We start from the raw sequence: 22,755 nt of genomic DNA, 5'->3' as shown, positions 1-22,755 counted from the left end.
TACAGGATTCTTCAGGATTCCAATGCAAAATAACACTGTGGGGAAAAAATATTATTTTCAAGCAGTATTTTAAGTTTTAAAATAGTTTTTGTCTTCCTTTCTACCAACATTTATTCTTTCCTTCCCTTTAGGTGTTGAATTCATATGCAGGTTTCTTCAAAGAGTTGCTGTACATGCTAATTGGAGAGATTTCCTGCTGTCTTCCTAATGTCCTACCCTGTCCATTTTTCACTTTCTTTTATTTCTTTCTATTGTCCTTTATTGTGTCCTTTTTTTTACTTTTTTCCTTGTCTTCTCTTTCTTCCTTCCTCCATTCATTATGTCATTTCTTCTCATCTCTCTTCCTAGTGTCCTTACTTCCTCCCTTCTTCCCTAACTTCTTTTTTCCATTCTTTCTGCCCTTCTTTTCCTCCTTGCTTCACTCACTTTTTCTGTCCCTTTTTTACTTACTTCCTTTCTCGCCTGCGCCTGTACCCTTCCTTTTTTTTTCTTTTTTGTGCGTGTTCTGCATCGCTTCAGTTTAACATCTGAGCCATCCACAGTAACCTGTGGTGTTTTATGAAGCAAAAATTTGTGTAAAAGGCCGGAAACTCTTGATTCTTGAGCCTGGAAGGGTTTAAACAAAAACATCCGAACCGCTCCTGATCCCAGCCTTTGTCCGTGTGTTGCCAGGGCAAGCAGCGAGCGGCAGCTGCAGCTGCTCGGCTCGGTGTACGAGGTGATCCAGCAGGGCGACGTTCCGGTGAGCTCCATGCTGCAGGGCCTGACGGAGCGGGTCCTGCTGCCTCTGGCCTCCCACTGTGGCACCAAGGCCCTGAGCGACTTCTTTGTGACAAACGTCTTTGATATAATCGCCTTCCTGCAAAGCCGTTTCACGAAGGTGCCGCCTATAAAAAATCCGCTTACCTAGATAAAGATCATCAGTCGGGGCAGGTCGGTGTGTCTAAACGTGCGCGCTTGCTTGTTCAAGTCTAGCGAAGCCGCTTTCGAGATCCAGCTGCTGAGGAAAAACGGCTGCTACAAGATGATGGAGCTCCTGTACTCCCGCCTTCCCAAAGACGAAGTCTACTCGAAGGAGTCGCGCATCAACCAGGCCTACTGCCGCTTGGAGAAGACCGAGGGGAATGAGTTGTCCAAAACCTTGATCAAGTACAGCTAAAACGTTCTTTCAGCGTTGTTCTTTTTTTTTTTTTTTTTTTTTTTCCATGACATAATCCTTAAACATGTTCGACTCGTGCAAACCGCAGGTCGTGTTTCGAAGCCTTCACGGAGAACATGGCCGGTGAGACGCAGCTGCTGGAGCTCAGGAGAGGCTACCACTGCGCTGCGTACAACTGCGCCATGGCTGTCATCAGCTGCAGCTTCAGCGAGCCCAAGTTCTACCAGGGCTTCCTGTTCAGCGAGAAACCAGAGAAGGTGCTCCAACGTAACCCTGCGTCCAATTCAAAAATACTTTATTGATCCCACAGGATGGAAAAAGAATCCGGAACAGGTCTTAGAGAATCATGAGAAACCCACATTAGAGCTGCAGTATGTGACTTTTATAAGAAATGCTTTTATTACTTACCTATTTGTTGAGGTTGGTCATGTTTGCGACGGTAATGGTGATGCAGTGAAGGATTGTGGGTAGTTTAACTGAATCTCAGAAGCAATGGTGAAGTCAGCGGTGTGGTGTTTTTTTGTCGTTTTTAAGGGGTCAAAAGGATAATGTAATAATATATATGTATACAATATCGGTAAATATTGGTTATCGCCCATAGCAGCAATATTTATATCACATATCAACATTGGCCCAAATTTCATGTCAGTGCATCCATATTTATAGGTTTTAGCATCTATTTAAATTTTGTTTATGGTTAAAATTATATAATTTAAAAAAAAATGTGACCCAGCTTTTTATTTAATAAAATTTTTTTTTTTTTTTTTTTTTGGATAAACGAGCATAATTGTGATTACAAAAGAAACTTTATCAATCTTTTTTTTTTTTTTAACCCCCCCAGAATCAGTTCATTCTTGAAAACATCATCGACGTCCAGCGCATCTACAACTTTCCCATTGAAATCGAGGTTTGCCGTTTTGGAAACGATTGGACCTGATGCACTCTGTTTCACATGCAAGTTTATGTAATGTAGTTTTCGTCTTGCTCTAGGTCCCACTTGAGAGGAAGAAGAAATATTTCATGATTCGAAAAGAAGTCAGCGATGAGACAGGAGGTAGGACTCGAGCTCATCAGTGTTTCTGAACTTTTGTCGCTTCTATATACGATTTTATTTACATTCCCCCCTCCATGAACTACATTAAGCAATTCTTGCCTGGTGCTGTTGCCATTCGGGTTTCCACAGAAGCGCCAGTGTATCTTTCTTCCCAGTCCTACATGGCTGACAGCAGCCTGAGTGAGGAGATGAGCCAGTTTGATTTCTCCACTGGCGTCCAAAGCTTCTCCTTCAGCTCCCAGAATCCACAGGGACACAAACGCACCTCGGTGAAAAAGGTTTGGCGATTTATTTACTTTTATACCTTATTTTCTGCTCCCAGTAACGCGTTAAAAAAAATGAAACTATTTGCAAAGTCGATGCAGTCTGCCAGGTTTTCTTAAATAGAAAACTTTTTAGCCAGTTTGAAGGATTTTCTGAATTTGACTGCGTGGTTTGATAATGATCAGTTGTAATGTGTGTTTTTATTGCACTGAATTAACTGGTTTTATTTCTTTTCTTTTCTTTTTTTTGTAATGACGTGTTGTGAATTGGCACTATGTAAATAAACTGAACTGAATCGATTAAAATATTTCATTAAAAGTTCATTATGTTATTTAGTAACGGTCCGGTCAGGCTTGCCACCATAAGCAATTTAAGCAATAAATCAATTGATCGCTTCATAAATTAAAATAAGTTTGATAATGTGTATTTTAACAGCAGTCATTAAAGAAACACTCCTCTTTAATATTGTTAAAAAGCTGCCATTTTGAAAAACACTGCAAACATTGGACACAAAGTGATCAGTTTGCCCTTTTTTTCCTAACATTCCTAAATGACTTTTACCTGATTAAATTTTAGTTTGCCATTTTAATTGCAAAGATTTTATCATTTTTGTTTTTTATTTTGAATATTTAAAATGTTTTCCAATTCCACTATTAAATATTCTGTAGGAATTCAAGTTTTTTTATTTTTTTTGAGTGGATATACTTGCATTAATATTCCATTTTTATTGTTATTATAAGTTGAAAATGGTCTCAAAATTTATTGCAAAAAATTTCTGGGACAATTTACCGTCCAGGAACATTTGTTATCGTGACGGGGCTTGGTCCAGGTTTAGCTTTTCAGTGTGTGAGAACGCTGACCTGCGGTTGTTTGTGTTTCCTGTGCAGGAACCTGAGGACAGAAGTCCCGCCCCGGATGGGATGGTGGATCTGGAAATGGACGAGCTAAACCAGCATGAATGCATGGCCACCATGACGGCTTTGATACAACACATGCAGAGGAGCAACATAACGCCTAAGATCGAGCAGGTCGGCTGCGTTTCGCCCAAATCTGTGACTTTACATCAAAATATCACACGAATTACCTTTAATAAAGCAAAATCGCTGTAAGAAAACGCAAAGAACTTTGTGTTTGTTGCGTCGTTTGAAACAGGAAACGACGCCCGACGAGCTTCCCCCGTGGATGAAGTTTCTGCACGGGAAACTGGCAAATCCAGCAACGCCTCTGAACATCCGACTCTTCATCTCAAAGCTGGTCATCAACACAGAGGAGGTGAATGACACGCAGTAGTCACACCGCTTAACATTTTATTACGTTTCAACTTCAAACTTTAATTCTGTACATCACTGTAAATCCTGATGGATTGCTTTAAAAAGTTTATAGTTGCAACACAGCAACCTGTGGAAAAATATTCAGGTGGCGTAAGCGCTTCAGCATTTTACCGCAGCACCCCCACCCTTATACGTGACTTCGTTATCTTGCAGGTCTTCCGGCCGTACGCCAAGCACTGGCTCGGGCCGCTGCTGCAGCTGGTCGTGTCTGGAAGCAACGGAGGAGCGGGGATCCATTTCATGGTGGTGGATGTCGTGGTCACGGTTCTGTCCTGGACCAGTCTGGTCACACCAAAGGTTAGAGAAACACCTGAGGTTTAAAAGATCAGAAATTGAGGATTTTAAAATTTATAGCACTGAAAAAAAAAACTATGTAGAATGAGGCCATTGAAACGCTTTAAAGCGGTTTGATTGTGAAGCTGACACACTGATCAAAAAAATGTTAGATTGTGTTTCATTAACAAGAAATGTTCAACTTTTTCAATTCTTTGATAGTAAAAGTGATGTAATTATAGATAAATAACATAAGACACCCTTGTTTTACAAAACAAACTAATAAATGATAAATGTAGTAATGGCAGTCGGACTCGAGATGTTGCCATCTCTCAGTCAGTTGTAGTCAGTCACCTCACTAACAACGTCCATTCCAGGGAAACCCCAGAGATGAAGTCCTCGCCAATCGGCTGCTGGAGTTTCTGATGAAGCACAGCTTCCACCCGAAACGGGCCGTTTTCCGCCACAACCTGGAGATCATCCGCACTTTGGTAGAGTGCTGGAAAAACTGCCTGCATGTGCCTTACAGGTGACACACCGAGCACTCTTTGCATGTCGCAGGCTGTATTAGTCATATGTTTTAATATGAGGGGCAGCATTGTGTGTTTTCCAGGCACATGGTGCAATTTTATATCACAATCAAGGTACCATGTTAACTTCATATATCAAATATGACTTAAAAAAAAAGCTTGACTTTGTAACTTAACCCCTTAAAATCAGGCTCCTGTCTCTTTAAAAACTCCTGCTTTTATTTGTCAAGTAAAAGCCGACAAATACAAGAAATAACAGAAATTTGGATATTCAACAATGAAATGTAAGAAAACCATGGGAATCCACATGAAATGTTTGTAAAATAACTGGATTTCTCATCTATATTCATTAATTTTAAAAAAAATTCTTTATTCTTCCCCTCATTAGCCTAATATATGATCGCTTTTGCGGCACCGACCCAAACAGCAAAGACAACTCTGTGGGACTCCAGCTGCTGGGAATCATCCTGGCCAACAACCTGCCCGCCTACGACGCTTCGTGCGGAATTGAATACGAGAGGTGGGATACGTGGCCGCAACCTTTCTCCGCTCAAATGTTCTACCTGCTACTAAAAAATGCGTCCCCATTTAAGTTGTGTTTATGTATGGTATTAAATTCACATCATGTGGCACTTACCTATTAGATCTCTCTTTTCTTCTTTGTGCTTTGCATGTTCAGGTACATCCAGTCGCTCGGCAACAACCTGTCCTTTACCAGATATAAAGATGTCTACTCAGCTGCGGCGGAAATTATCGGCCTCGTTCTGAAGAGCATGACGGAAACGGGAGATGTAATGACTTTATCTCCTTTTGCCTAATTATGTGTTCCTTTGAATTAGACAGTTGAATATTTTTACTGATGTTTTTTTTATTATTTATTTGCTCATATAAAAGCAACAGCAAGAACTTTTCAAACTCGCTGCAGCCAAGATAACAGATCTGAAGAAAAAAGACCTGAATGACAAGTTCATCATCTGCTTGAATAAAGTGACCAAACACTTCCCACCCTTTATGGATCGGTGGGTGAATAAATGAACAGCTCTGACTCTTTTTTTTTTCTTCTTCTTCGTTACATCAAAATAACCACAGCCACATATACATTGTTTTTTACTTCCAGGTTCGTCAATCATGTGTTTTACCTTTTGCCAAAGCTGCACGGCATCTTAAAGACTCTCTGTCTGGAGTGCGTGCTCAGCCGAGCTGATGTGATCCCGGACATCTTTCTGCAGCTGAAGAGCTCAGGTTTCATCCTGATGATGAGCCACAGGTGGGTCCCAAACACCTGGAAGATGTCACAGGAGGGTGTTGTTCACCTCTTACTAGAAGTGTAAACTAGATTGTGATTAGTTTCTAAACCACAACAAAGATGGGGTTGATTGAACTCGTGTTGAACAACTGCAGTTCAGATTTTTCACTAAAAAATGATCAAGTTAGAATGTCTTAAATAATTTTTTTTAAATGCAAGTTGGCTTTAAATACTTTAATCACACACAGGTCTTAAATTTTGTGACTCAAGACATTGGAGGCTACCGGTCACTGCTAACAAACCCTTGCTAGCTAGCTTTGTGGATATAATCCTGCATTCTGTGGAGATATTGATTTTATATCCCGTTCTTAATGGTCTTAAAAGGTCTTAAAAAGTCTTAATTTGAGTTGGTGAAACCTGCAGAAACCCTGAAATACCAGAAAATGTGTTTTCAAAATAACATACAACAATTGCTCCAACAATAGTTATTTTGTTCTCTTTCTCAGCTGGGCTACAAATAATGAATTATAGTGCACTAAAACATTAGAAACATCTAGGATTATCTTTTAAATATTACTGGGCTTTGTCATTTAGTTTGTCCAACTCGCAGCTGCTGAGCTTATTTTTGCCTCTTTCAGGGACGAAGCGAGACAGAGGGTGTGTCTGGATATCATACACAAGATAATTGCCCTCCTGACTCCGGTGGAACTGCAGGAGCTGCTGGGAGCGGTGACGACGTTCGTCTCTCACCCCTCACCCGTTTGCAAAGAGAGGATGTACGAGATCCTCATGTGGATCCAGGACAACTATGGGTTAGTCTTTGAGTGCGCAATGTGTCAAAGTGGGGTTCATGATCGGCCTTAAAAAGTCTTTTTTTTTCCCCCAATGGAAAATGTTTTGAATTTAAGGCCTTTAAAAAAAGTCTTAAAACGACCAGATTTTTATTCAAGGTCTGAAATTTAATTTTGTCATGTCTTCATTTATTTTATTTTTTTTCTAGTGTAGTAACATTGGTTACGTCAGTCTGAGTTAACCATGTGTATGCTCCCCTCCAGCATACACTAAAAACACTCATGTTACCGTTAGCCTTCAAACTGAGATTGGTGCTAAAGTAGATTGGCTCCGACATATATGGAATCAATTTGTATGTAAACATGTAAAGTGTCGTGTCAGGAAGTTTACTTGGGTTAAAAAGATTACTGTTGGTTGTTTTAAAACTGAGGTAATTTAATATTTTTCAAATTAATAAACTTCATTAATAAAGCTGAATCTTGATATTGATAAGAATAAAAGGTTTCTTTGTTAAAATTCCAATTTGAATGTCTCTGGTCATGTGTCTTGTTGGTCTTAAAATGTGCCATTTCATTAACAATGGCCTTAAAAATCTTTAAAAGGTCTGAAATGTGACTTTCTGAAACCTGTGAGAACCCTTTCACAGTCACTCTGCACCGCTCTCGCTTATTGGCAGCTCTGGTTAAAATGTGTAAAAAGTCTTGAAACTTTTTCAAATTTAAACTTAAAATTTTGTTGTTGTTTTGTGTTTATTTTTGCCCGTAGTGATGAAGAAAGCATGAAAGATAAAACGTCGCTGGAGGTTTTGGATGCAGCTAAAGAGACTTTACTTCAAGGACTCTCCGAGGAAAATCAAGGCCTTCAGTGAGCAGCCACCAGTTCAAGCCTTGGCCAAATGAGACATTGTTGCTATTCGATTTGTCGAATGATTGGACGATCTCCCTCGTTCCCAGGCTTTACGTCCGTAACTTTTGGAGCCAGGAGAAGCGCCTCCCCTCTGCCACCCTGGAGCGGATGCTGACGGTGCTGCGTTCGCTGTACTCCTGCCAGATAGAGCGCTGCTTCCTGAGCCTGGCCACCAACCTGCTGCTGGAGATGACCAGCCAGAGCCCCGACTTCACGCGGAACATGTTTGAGTTTCCTCTGTCAGAGTGCAGCTTCCAGGTTCTCGCACATTTCCCCTACCTTTTTCATTCAGAGCATACAAATAGAGCTTCTAATCATGTTTTTATTCATTCTTTTCCTGCAGGATTACGTTATTGATTCAAATTGGCGCTTCAGGAGCACAGTAATGACACCCATGTTTGTTGAGACCCAAAGCTCTCAGGGCCTGGAGAGCGCAGGGGCCTCCCAGTCCGGATCCATGAAGGGGAAACTTAGAGCAACACAGACATCTTTAGAGTTTAGCCAAACCCAAACACCAGGTGCTGCTGGCAACTCATATGTTTGGCAAATAACAAGAAGTAATATTAAACTCAACATTTTTTTATTTTTGTCCTCCCTAGGTCGCCGTACTGCCTATAACTGGCTAACTGGGAGCAGCGTGGACACTCTGGCAGACTACTCGGCTAGCACAGAGTCTCTGTCGTCGCTGCATGTGTTTGATAAGAAATCGGAGCGTCAGGCAGCAGCGAGACGACCGGTGGGAGAGGGCTTCGGCCTGAGGCGACTGACGGCGTCCACGGACGAGGTGGACAGTCGCACCAGAGGTCAGCTTTAAAGAAACCACACCGAAATCTTTACGCATGTAGATTAAACAAATGTTAGAAGAGGTTAAAAAATGAGAAAAATAGGAGTAATTATCAAATATACAACTTGTTAAACACTGTTAAAATTAACCTTTTCAGATATTTTCAGTATTTATATTTATATTTCTAGGTAATTTTTTAAAATTGCAAATGCAAAAGTTGTGCTGTTAGGATGGATAGATGGAAAACAAATATTCTACTACTTTTTAAACTGAATATGAAGAAAGTTTTGTTTTATAATAATAATATATTTAATTTATAATCCTTTTACATCTTGAGATATCAAAGGGCTACAAATAAAACAGAAAAAAACAAGCTATTTTTATCAATTGTAATTGCTTGTATTGTTTTTTTTTTTATACTTTTGTATCCTCATAAAGGGAATTTCAAATAAAAGGTTTAATTTATTAAACCTTTTAATAAATTAAACCTTTCATAAAGCAGATGTTTTCCATCCGTCCATCTTCACACAGTTCAACTTTTGCATCTACGCTTAAAAAAATGGTCTAAAAATTAATTCTGAAATCACGTGAAAATGTTCATAATTTTGACAAGAACATTTCCCGGAAACCCCGAATCCGCCCCGACGTTTTCACCCCTTGTTGTCCGCCAGCTGAAAACGAGCAACGGAGCAACATTCTGAGGCTGCGGCGCAGATTCCTGAAGGACCAGGAGAAAGTCAGCTTGGGTTTTGCCCTGAAGGAGATTCAACAGCAGAGACAGAAGAAGGTCAGACCGAGATCCAGGCTGCCGACGGTCAAACCAGTATACGTCTGTGCTTATTATTTGCGTTAATGCCGGCTGGATTACTCCCGCAGGAAGAAAAAGCTGACCAGAGGCTGCGGAAGGAAGCTCAGGTGACTCTGTATAGAAGCTACCGAGTGGGCGACTTCCCGGATATCCAGATCCCGTACAGCAGCCTCATTGCTCCCCTTCAAGCTTTAGCTCAGGCAAGGCTGTTTCTGCAGTAGAAGATCTGGTAAAATATTATCTTGTTTTTGACGACGAATATTTTTGCCCGTCCCTCAGAGAGACCCGATCTTAGCCAAGCAACTCTTCAGCTCCCTCTTTGCCGGCATCCTCCAAGAAATGGATAAAACGCACACTCCGCAGGAAAGGGGAAGAATCAAGGAGGAACTGCGATGCAACATGAACACGTTCCTGAATAAGAGCACGCTCTGCTTCCCACCGTTCATAGCATGCGTGCAGGTGAGAATGTAACAATGGGAAACAGTCTGGGAGAAAAAAAACTTTTTTGTACTGGGTACTGATGAGAAGTTGTCGTTTTAGGACATGTGCTACCAGCAGAGGGAGCTGCAGCAGCTGGATCCGGCTGCTGTCAGCTCCACCTGCCTGGTGAGTCTCCAGCAGCCGTCGGGCATCCTGCTGCTAGAGGAGGGTCTGCTCCACGCCGCCGAGCCGGAGGAGCGCCCGGCCAAACGGGCGCGAGGACGACGAGAAATCCCGCCAGACACCAAGAAATGGATCCACCTGGCCAGGTGAGCACAGAGGCAACAGGTTTCAGGCTGTCAGACATCCTTAATAAGTCTTACATTCATGAATCTGAAAGTAAGGCCTTAAAATGTTTTAAATTCATTAGAAAATCTGTAAGTTAGCCTTGAATATGTTAATCACAGGTCTTAAATTTGGTCGTGGCAGAACTGACTATTAAATCTTTTATATTTTATTACAGACTCAAAAGTTTGAGTCTTCATAAGGTTCTGTGAGGTCACCGCGAACTAGCTGCTAATAAACGCTGCTACCTAGCTTTTTGAGTCTATCATAGGTAAGGGGAAATTTATCGCCAGCTCACTGGACGACATTCGTCTTCGCCACAGACTCACTTCTGTTGCCAAAGGCGACATATGCAATGCTATGTGATTTCTGCTAGGCGATAAAATGTAAAATGGGCAATTTTCTTTTGTATATTCCTGATATTGAATTTAATTCATAATAGTCTTAAAGTCTTAATATTTGAGTTGGTGAAATCCTGGATTTAAAAGGCCCCAAATAGATGAATAAAAAAGTAGTTAACATTTTTTATTTATATTTTTAAATGCATAAAAAAGAATAATTACCTATAGATAAAGTTGTAAAATATTTATATATTTTTTTCAAAGTAAAAGTTGGTTTATGAGGGCCCACTGGTAAATTGGCCCAGATTTTCAAAATTTTGGCCGATCATGATTGGATGACACTTAACCACAATAGTAACTCCACTGTTGTCAACTTAGTGAGTTTGTTGCAACTTTTAACCCTAACCCTTTTCACACAAAAAAATATTTTTTCACAGAATCAGAATTTTTAAAAAATCAGTGATCAGCCATAAAAATGAAATTGGTTCCACTCTTGGTATTCAGTCTAGACTGCCTTTTGAAAAATTAAACTCTAACAGTTTTTGGTTTGGCTAATGTTGGTTGTTCTTTTTTGCAGACTTTACAGGGACCTGGAGGACTACGATGTTGTGCGCGGCATCTTCGGTGGGAAAGTCGGCACAAAGTCGATCACTTGTTCTGCCCTCCAAGCTGAAGCTAACACGGACTTTGCAGAAGCAGTGAAACTTTACAATGAGGTACAGCAACCTCTTATGGCGGTACTGCTGCTAAAATCCTGCAGTATTTTTAAGAAAACGGATCACGGCTCAAAAAAAAAAGCTCAACCCAGACGCCGATTGATTGTTTTTGTGTGAACCATATATCCATCCTGGCAGGCGCTGAACACCGAGGACTGGTCAGATGGAGAACCCACCGACTCCGAGAAGGATTTCTGGGAAATTGCAGCTATGGAGGCGTATAACCAGCTGACAGAGTGGAAGTCTCTTCAGTACTGCTCCACTGTGAACATTGATGAAAACTCGCCACCCAACCTGGAGAGGATGTGGTCAGAGCCTCTCTACCAGGTAGCAAAAAGTTACTTTTTGACACGTTTTTGAGCATAAAACCATTACTTATGTTTTAGGCCACACAAAACTATCAAGGAATATTCTGTCATATTCATCAATAATTGAAAATGTTTCTGTCACGCCCAAATTTTTGGGGCATGGAGGCAAACTTTTCGCTCTAGTTTGAGTATTTTTAGATTTATTCTTTCACATGTTTCTAATTAATAAAAAAAACAAAACAAAAACAAAATATTTCATTAGTTTCTAACCACACTTTTATGTTTACAAGTAGGTTTAGTAGGTTTGTAATTCATTTTTCACTTTTTAGCATTTTTGTCTTATTCTCTAAATCAAACTTTTGGGGAGTTCCTCAAGGCCGTGTTTTTAGTCCCATACTGTTCTCACTTTCCGTGACTCGAGCAAAAAATTATTTAGATTGTATCAAGAGCTTCTGTGAGTGTTAATTTCAAGACTTTACATTGGTCCTCAATTGGATTTATGTAGTAAAGACATTTGTTTTCTGTCAGGACATGTATGTGCAGCACATGATTCGCAGCATGCTGAAGCAGCTGCAGCTGGGCGAGAGCGACCAAGCCCTGCTCAGCTTCATCGACAAAGCCATGAGGGTGGAGGAGCGCAAGAAGCTGCTGGAGAGTCACCACAGCCAGGAGCTCAGCCTGCTCTACATCCTGCAGGATGACTACGACCGCGCCAAGTACTATACCAACCACGCCATGCAGCTCTTCATGGAGGTTTGTCCCAAGCCTTCCTTTGGATAGAACAGACAAAACGAAGGTACCGGTCAAGAAGTTTGCAAACATTCATCAGAGGAAGTTAAATACTTTTGGGCTTTTGGATTGGGTATGATTCAACATTTGGTTTTCAAAATAAAGGACCGGGTTTACGAGATTGATGGATTTTATCCAATTAATCTAGGGTAAAAAGTATCCTGCAAAGAGATTGCCACGTTTTAAACCGACTGTTTGCCTCGTGCAGAGTTACTCCAGCGTAGATACACTCCTGACCCAAAGCCGACTGGCAGTCCTGCAGCCGGTGCAGGCGCTGACAGAGATCCAGGACTTTCTGCTCTTCATCAGAGGAGACGGTGAGATCCGGCTGTCTGGAGATCTCAAAACCGTTAACTTTTCCTTCTTACTTTTGTATTTAACCTTTTATTTTACCAGGTAGGTTAATTGAGAACAAATTGTCATTTTCAACAGCCTGTTCAGAAAATGTCAAACATAATGCAACTAAAAGTTGGCAGATTATTTCATTTATGACATGTCTACCATGCTTTTCCTATTTTTAAAAATGAAATAGTGAACTAGAGGAACTAGTACTTTTTCATCAATATTAATAAGTTATTGATTTAAAACAAGCTCCTGTATCTTCCTGAGAAGTTACTCGTAAGTTATTTTTGTCTTTTTTGAATTTACCAGGTTATTGAGTTTTTGCAGTGAAAAATGTTGCCCATCATAATTGAAATAAAAAAAAATATATAATAAATTTTTCCTCTTTTTTTTTCTGGAACTCTTCAACACATTTTAACCTTGTTTTCTCTTTTAATCTGACATTATTAGTGTCTGTGGGCTCTCTTAAGAGCCTCATCAGGTCTTGGACTGATCGGTATCCCGACACCAAAGTGGATCCAGTCGTCGTGTGGGACGACATCATCACATCTCGGTAAGGATGGGACGGAAAATCAGCTGTGAAAGCTGACTACAAATCTCTTTTTTTTTCCTTTTTTTCAGGTGTTTCTTTTTGGACAAGATTAGGGAAAAGCTGAGGGGCCCGGCTCCCAGCGACAGCATGGAGGTGGACGAGGCGCAAGACGCGGCGCACAACGTCGAGACGATCGTGAACGACTGCAAGTTCACCATGAAGCTGCACATGGCGGACAGTGCCTGTCAGCAGGTAAAGAAGCATTGGAGGGTTTTTGTTTTTAAGCCATTACATCTTGTCAAACTCATGAGCTTAAAACCTTTTCAGAAAAACTTCCCAGTCACCACCAAGCTGCTGAAGGAACTTCACAAGGAAGCCAAAAGCAACAGAGGCTGGCTGCTGCGTTGGGTGCACAGCTTCAGCAGTTACAACCACAAGCGCAGCCAGACGCAGGGGCCCGTAGAGCAGATCGGTGCCATGCTGAAGACCATCCCCCTCCTCGGTATCTGTCTGCACACCTTTCAAAAGGCTTCAGTTTATGTATCTAAAATTAAGGCTTTAAAATGTCTGAAATTCTTTTTTTTTTTACGTCAATCACAAGTCTTAAATTTTGTAGTGGTAGGACTATTTAATCTTGTATATTCTATTTATAAGAATACAATACGTATTACTTTATGTATTTTTTTTTTTTTCTCATTGGACTTTTCTGTCGGGCAAACATTTTAGTCTGTACTTGTACTACTTGTAACTAGCTGACAGTATACCCTTCCTAGCTGCTAATATAGCTGCTATGCTAATAGCTAATATAGCAGTAGCTACTGCTATATTAGCAGGAACACTTGGTTCTGGTTCTTGAAATGGAGGCAGGAGGAAAAACTAGCCAGTTAGCTAGCAAAAAAGCGAGCTCGACAGCTAGCATGCTAGCTAATTTTTCTCCTCTCTCCTGTTTAGGAGCTAGAACCAATTGTTTCTGGTTTTGTAGCTTCTAATATTCAATTGCTAGCTAGCAAGGCTATATTAGCCAGGTAGTTATAGTTAGACTTGAGCTTTTTTGCTTCTATCACGGTTTAAGTGCAAAAATCCTTGCTAGCTAGCTAGATGGCTTTTTTTTCTACCACTGGTACGTGTAAATTTTGTCACCAATTGACTGGACGACGTTAATCTTCGCCATTGGATCATTTTTCATTCATTCTTGGCACTACAGGGGTTAAGGCTGTTTCAGATAGAAACTGTGAATAAGAACTTCCCTCTCCGTGACATATTTTCAATTTTTTAATGTTTGCACATTTGAGTGAGACTTCGTGTAATCTCCTCTTCCTGTCCAGAGGATCTTGAGGCGGACTGTCGGAGCGCCACATCTAAAGTGTTCAGACGCCAGAAGATTCTCCAGGGCACTTCGTTCCACATCCTCGCCTCGGCGGTTGGCAGAAGCCCGTCCGTCCTGGGAACGCTCGCCACAGAGAAACAAGAGAGCGTTGTCAGGCTTTCAGGAGCTGCAAAGTCCAGTGCAAACCCAAAGGTCCTCTTATACTCTTTGGTCTTTCTGCAGCTTAAAAAAAACTCCCCACTTTTCATAATACAGTGAAATGTTTCACGTTTCCTTGTCTGAAACTGGGAAACTGTTTTCTCTGCAGGAAGTGGAAGTGGGATTGCAGCAGCACGCCCTGAAGCTGCTGTGTGAGGCAAGCAAAAAGGCCGATGAGGAGCTCCAGTCCTTCGCTCACGACATCGTGGAGACCAGCAGCGTCTCGGAGACGTACATGGCTTTGGCCAACTTCTGCGACAAGCTACTGCGAGAAGAGGAACAGAACGAGACCGGTGACTGATGCCGCACGTTTACACTGCCTTGGGAAAGCGTTTCCTGTTTGTTTTTGTTTTGTTTCTTTTTTTGCCTTGTTGCAACCGTGAGTTTCATTGCATTGTACTGGGATTATGTACAAAAGATCATCATGCATTTGATTTCAACACCCTTTACGTGGTTATATCTAAGGAAAAATTCAACACGTTGAAATTGATCTAATTAATCAAAATTAACGTGCTAAAATCACGGCCGTAAATGCTTTAGATCAAGTCTTATGGATTTGCTGATCCAATGAAGGATCTGTTGTGAGACGCCGTTGGTCTGATCTGGAGCTATTTTGCAATATGGTGAAACGTTTCTGTCTCCAGATGTGGAGGCAAAAGTAACAGAAGTGAAAGACGGCTCTGCGATGCATTGACTCAGGGATTCTGAATCCAAAAGCACACCACACTTTTCAGATTCCATTTATGAATCATTATCTTTCCACCTCATAATAACTTAAACTGAAGTTTGCCGTTGTGGCAGGACAAAATATGGAGACGTTTCATTGTTACAAACATGTGGATAAAAACGCTAAACAAAACAATTAAGTCGTTCAGATTCTTCCTCCCTTCTTGATGATTCAGTGTTTTTCACGGCGGCCGTTTTCTTTCTGTTGGTTCGTTTTGCCTGCAGCCAGTCAGTTCCCGGACCTCGTGGCACTGTCGGTGCACATGGTGGAGAGCATGCTGAAAGCTCTGAAGATGAACTGTGAGGAGGCCCGCCTCCGGTTTCCACGTTTGCTGCAGATTATTGAGCTGTATCCGTCGGAAACGCTGGACGTCATGACTAAAGAGGTTTGTTCACCCGTTCGTACGGTATATTTGAATTCAGTTGCAAACTTTAAATACTTTTTTTTTTTTTTTTTAAACGTAGTTGTGTACGGGGGGCAAATGATCCAAAAAATATGTGGAACTGTCAAATAGAACGTTCCACAATTGCTCCCTGCTGTTTGTATTCAGATGGCGTCGATTCCCTGCTGGATACTCATCAGCTGGATCGGTCAAATGGTGGCCCTGCTGGACAAGCCTGAAGCGATAGCCGTGCAGCACTGCATCGAGCAGATAGCCAGGTGCTACCCTCAGGCGCTGGTCTACGCCCTCATGATCAGCAGTGAGAGTTACCGCTTTGAGGAGTCGGCAACGGGACACCAGCAGCAGGAATTTGTCAACAGGTAGTCTGACTCCTTGTGTTTTTTGTATTTCATCAAAAGTAAGTCTCTTTTTATTATTTCTCATCATTTTTATTTTTGTTTGGGAATGCTAATATATCAACAGGCTTAGAAGCATGTTGGATAAAGGAGGCGCTGTGAAGAGCTTTGTGGACGCCCTGCAGCAGCTCACGAATCCTGACATGATTTTTAAGGTTATTTTCACACCACAAAATAAAAAACCAAAACAAAGAATCAAATAGCTGATTTGTTTAGGATTTTTTTTTTTTTACATTTTGTGTTTTTGCTGCTTCGAACAGGATTGGTGGGAGAGTGTGAAGAGTGAAATGGAAAAGTCGACCTTCAACAAGAAGAAGATGGGTGAAATGTACGAGGAGATGCACTCCTTGCTCTGCGATCGGAACAGCCAGGGTCACGGAGGGTTTCGCAGGAAGTTCATACAAGTCGGTTCCTCGTTTTACCGTCATTTATGCTCAAAAGTGCATCAAAATGAAGGTGGATAGAAATGAACATAAGAACTTCCCAGGAGTTAACCCTTAAAGTTCTTGTCGAGTAACTTTAAGGGTTATTTGTTTTACTCCACATAGAGTAAAAGAACAAACTTCTCTGTTTTTGGGAAGTGTGTGTGGGCCTTTATAAGTTTTGATACAAAATTGCACAAAACAATACCAATCTGTCCAGTCATGATCCTTTTTTTCCTATGCCGGGAAATTGTTATGAAACCTTTATTATTAATATTATTATTACTGTCAGTTTGCCACATCAGCCACCTCTAACATACATGTATTTCCTACAAACTCAGAGCCATGGAGCACAAAATCTCTGATGAAAAGTTTTTTGTCTAAAATTTAAATACATTAACTTGCTAGTTGAAATATTGAGCTATATAACACTTATTAATTTTAATCAATTCAGAATAATTGTAGTTACTTTTGTTTATAAAGTGAGAGATAAAATGTGTTGGTATGTATTTTTTTTATTTAAATTTAAATAGCTTCTAGCAGCTAGCTGAAAAACAATTCTAGCTTGCTATGCTAGTTAAAGAGTGGATAAGAATGCTAGATTTTTTAACACTAAAAAAATAGAAAATGAAAGGTCCAAAAATATTTTTAGCATTAAAATATATGAATGGTATATAGATGTGTATGCAGGTCTGCTTTATTTTTCCTCGACACAAGAGCTACATTTGTAATTAGCTAGTTAGCTAGTTGGCTAGTTCATTTAAATGGACAACACTCAGTGAATCCCTTTTACTGACTTATATTAGTCTGTTAGTTTCTGCTATTGTAGTTTGTGATGCCTCTTTTCTTGATTATTTTACACTGCTTTTTAAATAACAAGCCAACAGGCTTCAAATTGTTTTCATTTTTAGGAGAATAATTAGCACTATATTATGTAGTGAACTTAGTAGATGTTTTTATGCATTTCCTTTACGTTGCACATCATCACCGTCTTAAAATAAGCCAATTTTTGCCAAAATGTCACTTGTTGTATAAAAGAAGACAGAAGGTGACCTTGGACTCTTCATTGTTCTTGCAGAAATTCTCCAAAGATGTAGAGAAACTCCTGGGACCTAAGGGTAGCAGTCTTTTCGAGAAGAGGAAAAACAAAAACTTTTTGCAAGAGGTGACTAAGCTGATGGAATCCATGCGTGGATTTCAGAAGGAACCCGGGAATCTGAAGGAGTACTCACCCTGGCTGAGCGGCTTCAAAGCCGACCCATTCAGCAACGAACTGGAGATTCCAGGTTTGTCAACTGGATTTAAAGTGAACCTGTCTGTTGTTTCTGGTTGTAATGTCTATCTGTGGCATTGAGTCATATGCCTTGTAGTCATAATCCTACTGCTGAGTCCGCCTTTCTTAAATGCAGGACAGTATGATGGGAGATCTAAACCGTTACCGGAGTACCATGCAAAAATAACTGGCTTTGATGAAAGGGTAGGCATTTTTCCCACATCCACTGTAAACCAGAACACATTTAAATGTCCAGTAGTGACCTGGCACCTGCACACGTCTCGCAGGTAAAGGTGATGTCTTCCATCCGCCGCCCCAAACGTCTGATCATCCGTGGGGACGACGAGCGGGACCACCCCTTCCTGGTAAAGGGCGGAGAGGACTTGCGGCAGGACCAGCGCATCGAGCAGCTGTTCGCCGTCATGAACATCTTGCTGAGCCACGACACGTCCTGCACACGCCGAGGCTTGCAGCTCCGCACTTACCAGGTTATCCCCATAACCACCAGGTACTGGACGCAAACGTTGCTCATTCATTTTACTACGTAGACGTCTAGAGGGTTCAGGTAGAACGCAATCAATCAACTTCCTTCCTGTGGCAACATATTTGCCTCCTACTGTAAAAGAACTATAAGATTTTATTTCCTTTCCAGAATTGGTCTGATTGAGTGGATGGAAAATACGTGCACACTAAAAGAGTTCCTGTACAGCACAATGATGGGAGACGAGCAGCAAAAGGTCCAAAGGTACAGTGTGTGTAGCATTACCAACATGAATGTTTAGCTTTTCATCTTCAGTACCCTGGAAATGTCGCTCAGATACATGAAAAGCGAATTATTTTATTAAATAAATAAGGTCTTATTCAAGTATTACCGCACACCGTTTGTAATGCTTTTAGGGAAGCCATCAATTAATCGGCTTATAGTTAATTGTCGATTAATGCTTTATTAGATTAAAATTAGTTCTAATTGATTAACTAATAAAGTCCTCCTTTTAGTGCTGTAGTTTGGTGACTGTTCAGCAGAGGGCGCTTTACGTCATAAGTGATAGAGAAATAAAGATGGCAGGGCCATACCAGAATGGAAAGAAGTCCAGTGTGTGACGGAATATACTATTTTTTGAAATACACACACCACAGAAGCATCTTAAATTTCACCTTAAGGTCGCTCATTCGACCAAGACTCATGATGGAGCAGAATCAACTTCTCAACCAAAAATTGCTGATATTCTACGAAGGTGAGGATGTGATGACAGAATAGCAGAGGCATAACGAAGAAAAATTGCAACGTGAAAATGTTGCCTTTTTATGTTCTCAAAAGATGGTCAGCCCTTCTGATACAAGAGAACACGGCTTTAGATTCAGTCAATAATCTATAACTTGCTTATCTAAACGAGTTACTTATTTCTGAATACCATCAGCTGCTTCCTTCTGTTTCAGGGGTGTTGAAATCTATAATAAATGGCTCTCCACCTTTGGTGAAGCTTCTACGTCTCCCATCGCCCTGTACGGACTGTCGTACAAGTAAGTTGGTTGACGATTGCCTTTGCTTCTGGGGCTCACATGGGAAAGTGTCTCTGTTGTATCAAGTGTGAAATTTTAATCCCACATTTACATTCGTGTTTCTCTTCACAAGGAAAGCAAAACGTGACAACGCAGTGGGAAATTTCCTCAAAGTCCTGCAGCACGTGCCCAGCGATCTGCTCAAGTACGTCAGAAACTTCACGACGGATGTAGCGACTGGCATTGGCCTGTTAGAGATTGTTTGGTCTTGCGTTTTACGTTTAGGAGAGCTTTCCTGAAGATGTGCAACGGCCCCGAGGCATTCCTCTCTCTCCGATCCCACTTCATCACCTCCCACGCTCTGCTGTGCGTGAGCCACTGGGTTCTCGGAATCGGAGACCGCCACCTTTCCAACTTCATGATCAACACGGAAACCGGCGGCATGATCGGCATCGACTTCGGCCATGCGTTTGGATCGGCCACACAGGTACGCCCGATGACGTCAGACGCAAAGATGGCATAAAGGTAGGACTCCAGGTCTGAATGTCGAATGTTGCTCTTACTTCCAGTTCCTCCCGGTGCCGGAGCTCATGCCCTTCCGGCTGACTCAGCAGTTTGTGAATCTGATCCAGCCGTTGAAGGAGTCCGGTTTGATCCAGAGCACCATGGTCCACTCCCTGCGAGCTTTCAGGGCTGAACCGGACCTGCTGCTCAACACCATGGATGTGTTTGTGAAGGAACCCTCACTGGACTGGAAGGTATCCGAAACTCCTGCTGAGGTTTCCATTAATAACCCTGCTGTGACAGAGCTACCCTCAACTGAAAGTGACTTTTTTCTCTTCTGTTGTGTTTTGTTATTGCTCTTTCTTCCATTCTGTTATGATTTTGGATGTTAAAATTATGATTGAGCTCATTTATCTGCTTTCCTCCAGTACAGAATACTAGCATGATACATAGGTCTACCTCAAATATAATCCCCTCTATCCTTTTCTAAAATAGATTTTCATTCTGGGGTTCTTGTTGTAATTTGCAAAAAAAAAGACAAAATCTTAATTTGTCTGAATTAATTTCAATTTAAAACTCTTTATTTTCAAAGTACAATAAAAAAGTTTTTTTTTTCTACTTTGGTTTTATGCAGAACTTTGAGATGAAACAACTGAAGAAAGGAGGAACATGGACTCAGAGCGTAAATACCAAAGAAATCAACTGGTTTCCTCTGCAGAAGGTGAACTTTGCCAGAAGGAAACTAGAGGGCGCTAATCCATCTGCAATAACCAGGTACTTTCATACCGTTGTGTGTTTTAGGGGATTTACTCTGATGTTAAGGAGTTCATATTGAAGGCCAAGGACGCTTTATAATCTAGATCTTATTTTATTTTGTCATTATGAGTACATCAGCTGATATTTGAATGCTCTTCTGCTGAATGAATTGCAGCATTTCCTTCAGGTGGTAGATTTGTAGAGTTTGGCAAAAACATTCTTACCTCTTAACGCTCTTCAAATTTACAAACTATTTACACAAACCTCTGTGTAAATAGAAGGTCATTCTTACTCTGCTGACAAAGTGAAGGATATCTGGCTTTCTGGTGAAATTTCAGATGCACAGGAACCCTAAAAGGTGAACTTACGGTGACCTTCTCCAAACCTTTGAAAGCACAAGTCCACCTGTTCAGTGTTTCTGTACCTTTTGCTCAAGTTGCTGTTCTCTAAACAAGAAACGTAGCAGTAGAATTCACATCAGGGGTTTGATCCATCCACCTGAATGCTGATTCATCAACCTATTTATGCGTAATTGGTACAGTTGAATTTTTTTTTGTATGGTATTTTTTTTATTTAAACACAAACTATTTGGGTGTTTTGCAATTATGAAGGCCACAAGTTGAAACATGTTGATCGGTCAATGAAGTTGCTTCTTAGCACTCCAAGCATCATTGGAGTCTTTACATTCGCAAATCTGAGAATCAACCATCAATGTCCTGGTTCAATCAGAATTGATATTTAACCAATCATCCTCATCATGCTGTTCATAATTTGACATTGTGAGGCCAAGATGATGACTAACAACAGATCAACAGTGCCCCACCTTTACAGGTCTGTAAACATAAAGTTCGCAGACGGAAGTGGCCACTGAGCTTAGAGTGCCATCAGAAGGTTGTAGACAGACTGGAAGAGTAACATGAAGGCTTAGAAGTGGGCGTCCTTTAGTTACATTCCACACTGATGGCCACTTCACCATGAGCAGAACCCTGTGGTAACTGATGATGAATGGTATTCAACTCCTCCTGACCCATTTTTAAGGGAGGTGAAAGGCACTCAAGTGTCACATCAGCTGATCATCATTATGATCAGCTTGCTAAATAACCTGCAAGGTAACTGACCACACCACCAGGCACAGGCTTCATTGTCTTGTTTGGATAAGGAAGTGTTTACACCAGACAAGAGACCAGAGGGCATCAAGGCTGTTTTGATGGAAGTCGATTCATGTTGAGCAGAAACAACGGCCGCCAACGATGATGGAGACGTCAAGGACAGCACAGTTTGTTCAACAAGGGTGGCACGCCACGCCCATGCCAAAGAGCCTGGGTTGTTGTGAACAGCATGAGATGTTGAGGTAGTTTTTGTTGTGGCATATCCACCACTGTTGTTGACTTCTTTTAGTACATTGTTTGAGTTGAGGAAAAGCACCGTTGCTTGCTTCTGCTTTCTTACTGTTTATTCAATGTCACATGCTGTTTTTTTATTTTTTTATTATGTAAATCATCTTGAAATGCCTTGCTGCTGAAATGTGCTATACAAATAAAATTTGATTGATACTTACATCCCCTACCTTCATGATATCATAATTGTAGCGTGAACTTTTTACATTCTCCATAAATTTCTCCTGAAAGCCAAACATCCTAAACTTTTTGAGTAGTATACATGGTTTATAAAATCTCTCCCCAAGGTTTGGTGGAAAGAATAGTTGTCCCACAATCTAGGGCGCTCTCCTTGTAAAGAACATTTTTTATACACAGCTACTACAAAGACTCTTACTATAACCTTGTAAACATATTATTTCTGTCCCATGATGTGTTTATTTCATCAGCGAGGAGCTGAAGCTGGGTTTTGAAAAGGATCCCACCTTCCAAGGAATGCAGGCAGTGGCTTTGGGATCTGAGGAGCACAACATCCGGGCGAAGCTTCCAGCTGCAAACCTGTCTGTGGAGCAGCAGGTGGACTGCCTGCTGGACCAGGCCATGGACCCAAATGTGCTTGGCAGAGTTTATGCAGGATGGGAGCCATGGATCTGATGTGAATCATTGTCCTTAGTGTTTAGAATTGTTGTGGATGAAGGCAAATGCAAAGTGATTACTGGGAAAGAAATTCTTTCTGTGATTGGAATGGTGTTAAATGTGAAGGAGAAATGCTTGTAAGGTTAGCATTATGAAACGGACATGATGAATTATTACTGTCTTTTATAGAAATGGAGAAATTGCTGCATTTTAATGGAAATGGTCAAATGTAACACTGGAGTTCTAATACTGTGAGATCGTGGCAAGCATCTGAATTTCAATAAAATATTACAAAGTC

General features: G+C 41.0%; 1 protein-coding gene across 2 annotated transcripts in view; it reads left to right on the top strand.

Moving 5' to 3' along the window:
* prkdc (protein kinase, DNA-activated, catalytic subunit) overlaps nucleotides 1–22,755 on the top strand; it is a 38,247-nt gene extending 15,492 nt beyond the window's left edge. For both annotated transcript variants that reach the window (XM_017301973.2, XM_081601378.1), the window contains 46 exons: nucleotides 673–880; nucleotides 971–1,149; nucleotides 1,248–1,416; nucleotides 2,001–2,066; nucleotides 2,150–2,213; nucleotides 2,343–2,491; nucleotides 3,365–3,505; nucleotides 3,630–3,749; nucleotides 3,962–4,105; nucleotides 4,459–4,610; nucleotides 5,000–5,131; nucleotides 5,291–5,402; nucleotides 5,506–5,630; nucleotides 5,729–5,878; nucleotides 6,496–6,669; nucleotides 7,415–7,513; nucleotides 7,603–7,813; nucleotides 7,899–8,073; nucleotides 8,155–8,358; nucleotides 9,011–9,126; nucleotides 9,216–9,347; nucleotides 9,427–9,606; nucleotides 9,688–9,896; nucleotides 10,831–10,969; nucleotides 11,108–11,296; nucleotides 11,806–12,030; nucleotides 12,275–12,383; nucleotides 12,859–12,961; nucleotides 13,030–13,192; nucleotides 13,268–13,442; nucleotides 14,266–14,459; nucleotides 14,575–14,758; nucleotides 15,417–15,577; nucleotides 15,743–15,954; nucleotides 16,058–16,145; nucleotides 16,251–16,394; nucleotides 17,491–17,698; nucleotides 17,822–17,889; nucleotides 17,973–18,193; nucleotides 18,338–18,430; nucleotides 19,123–19,206; nucleotides 19,319–19,390; nucleotides 19,471–19,672; nucleotides 19,755–19,943; nucleotides 20,324–20,463; nucleotides 22,271–22,755. In XM_017301973.2, the coding sequence (XP_017157462.2) occupies nucleotides 673–880; nucleotides 971–1,149; nucleotides 1,248–1,416; nucleotides 2,001–2,066; nucleotides 2,150–2,213; nucleotides 2,343–2,491; nucleotides 3,365–3,505; nucleotides 3,630–3,749; nucleotides 3,962–4,105; nucleotides 4,459–4,610; nucleotides 5,000–5,131; nucleotides 5,291–5,402; nucleotides 5,506–5,630; nucleotides 5,729–5,878; nucleotides 6,496–6,669; nucleotides 7,415–7,513; nucleotides 7,603–7,813; nucleotides 7,899–8,073; nucleotides 8,155–8,358; nucleotides 9,011–9,126; nucleotides 9,216–9,347; nucleotides 9,427–9,606; nucleotides 9,688–9,896; nucleotides 10,831–10,969; nucleotides 11,108–11,296; nucleotides 11,806–12,030; nucleotides 12,275–12,383; nucleotides 12,859–12,961; nucleotides 13,030–13,192; nucleotides 13,268–13,442; nucleotides 14,266–14,459; nucleotides 14,575–14,758; nucleotides 15,417–15,577; nucleotides 15,743–15,954; nucleotides 16,058–16,145; nucleotides 16,251–16,394; nucleotides 17,491–17,698; nucleotides 17,822–17,889; nucleotides 17,973–18,193; nucleotides 18,338–18,430; nucleotides 19,123–19,206; nucleotides 19,319–19,390; nucleotides 19,471–19,672; nucleotides 19,755–19,943; nucleotides 20,324–20,463; nucleotides 22,271–22,475 (6,979 nt within the window). In that variant the 3' untranslated portion in view covers nucleotides 22,476–22,755. The remainder of the gene's footprint in view (nucleotides 1–672; nucleotides 881–970; nucleotides 1,150–1,247; nucleotides 1,417–2,000; nucleotides 2,067–2,149; nucleotides 2,214–2,342; nucleotides 2,492–3,364; nucleotides 3,506–3,629; nucleotides 3,750–3,961; nucleotides 4,106–4,458; nucleotides 4,611–4,999; nucleotides 5,132–5,290; nucleotides 5,403–5,505; nucleotides 5,631–5,728; nucleotides 5,879–6,495; nucleotides 6,670–7,414; nucleotides 7,514–7,602; nucleotides 7,814–7,898; nucleotides 8,074–8,154; nucleotides 8,359–9,010; nucleotides 9,127–9,215; nucleotides 9,348–9,426; nucleotides 9,607–9,687; nucleotides 9,897–10,830; nucleotides 10,970–11,107; nucleotides 11,297–11,805; nucleotides 12,031–12,274; nucleotides 12,384–12,858; nucleotides 12,962–13,029; nucleotides 13,193–13,267; nucleotides 13,443–14,265; nucleotides 14,460–14,574; nucleotides 14,759–15,416; nucleotides 15,578–15,742; nucleotides 15,955–16,057; nucleotides 16,146–16,250; nucleotides 16,395–17,490; nucleotides 17,699–17,821; nucleotides 17,890–17,972; nucleotides 18,194–18,337; nucleotides 18,431–19,122; nucleotides 19,207–19,318; nucleotides 19,391–19,470; nucleotides 19,673–19,754; nucleotides 19,944–20,323; nucleotides 20,464–22,270) is intronic.

The sequence above is a fragment of the Poecilia reticulata genome, chromosome 20 (genome assembly GCF_904066995.2).
Source record: "Poecilia reticulata chromosome 20, P_reticulata-male-v2, whole genome shotgun sequence".
NCBI lineage: Eukaryota > Metazoa > Chordata > Actinopteri > Cyprinodontiformes > Poeciliidae > Poecilia > Poecilia reticulata.
This window is presented reverse-complemented; position numbering and strand designations above follow the sequence as displayed.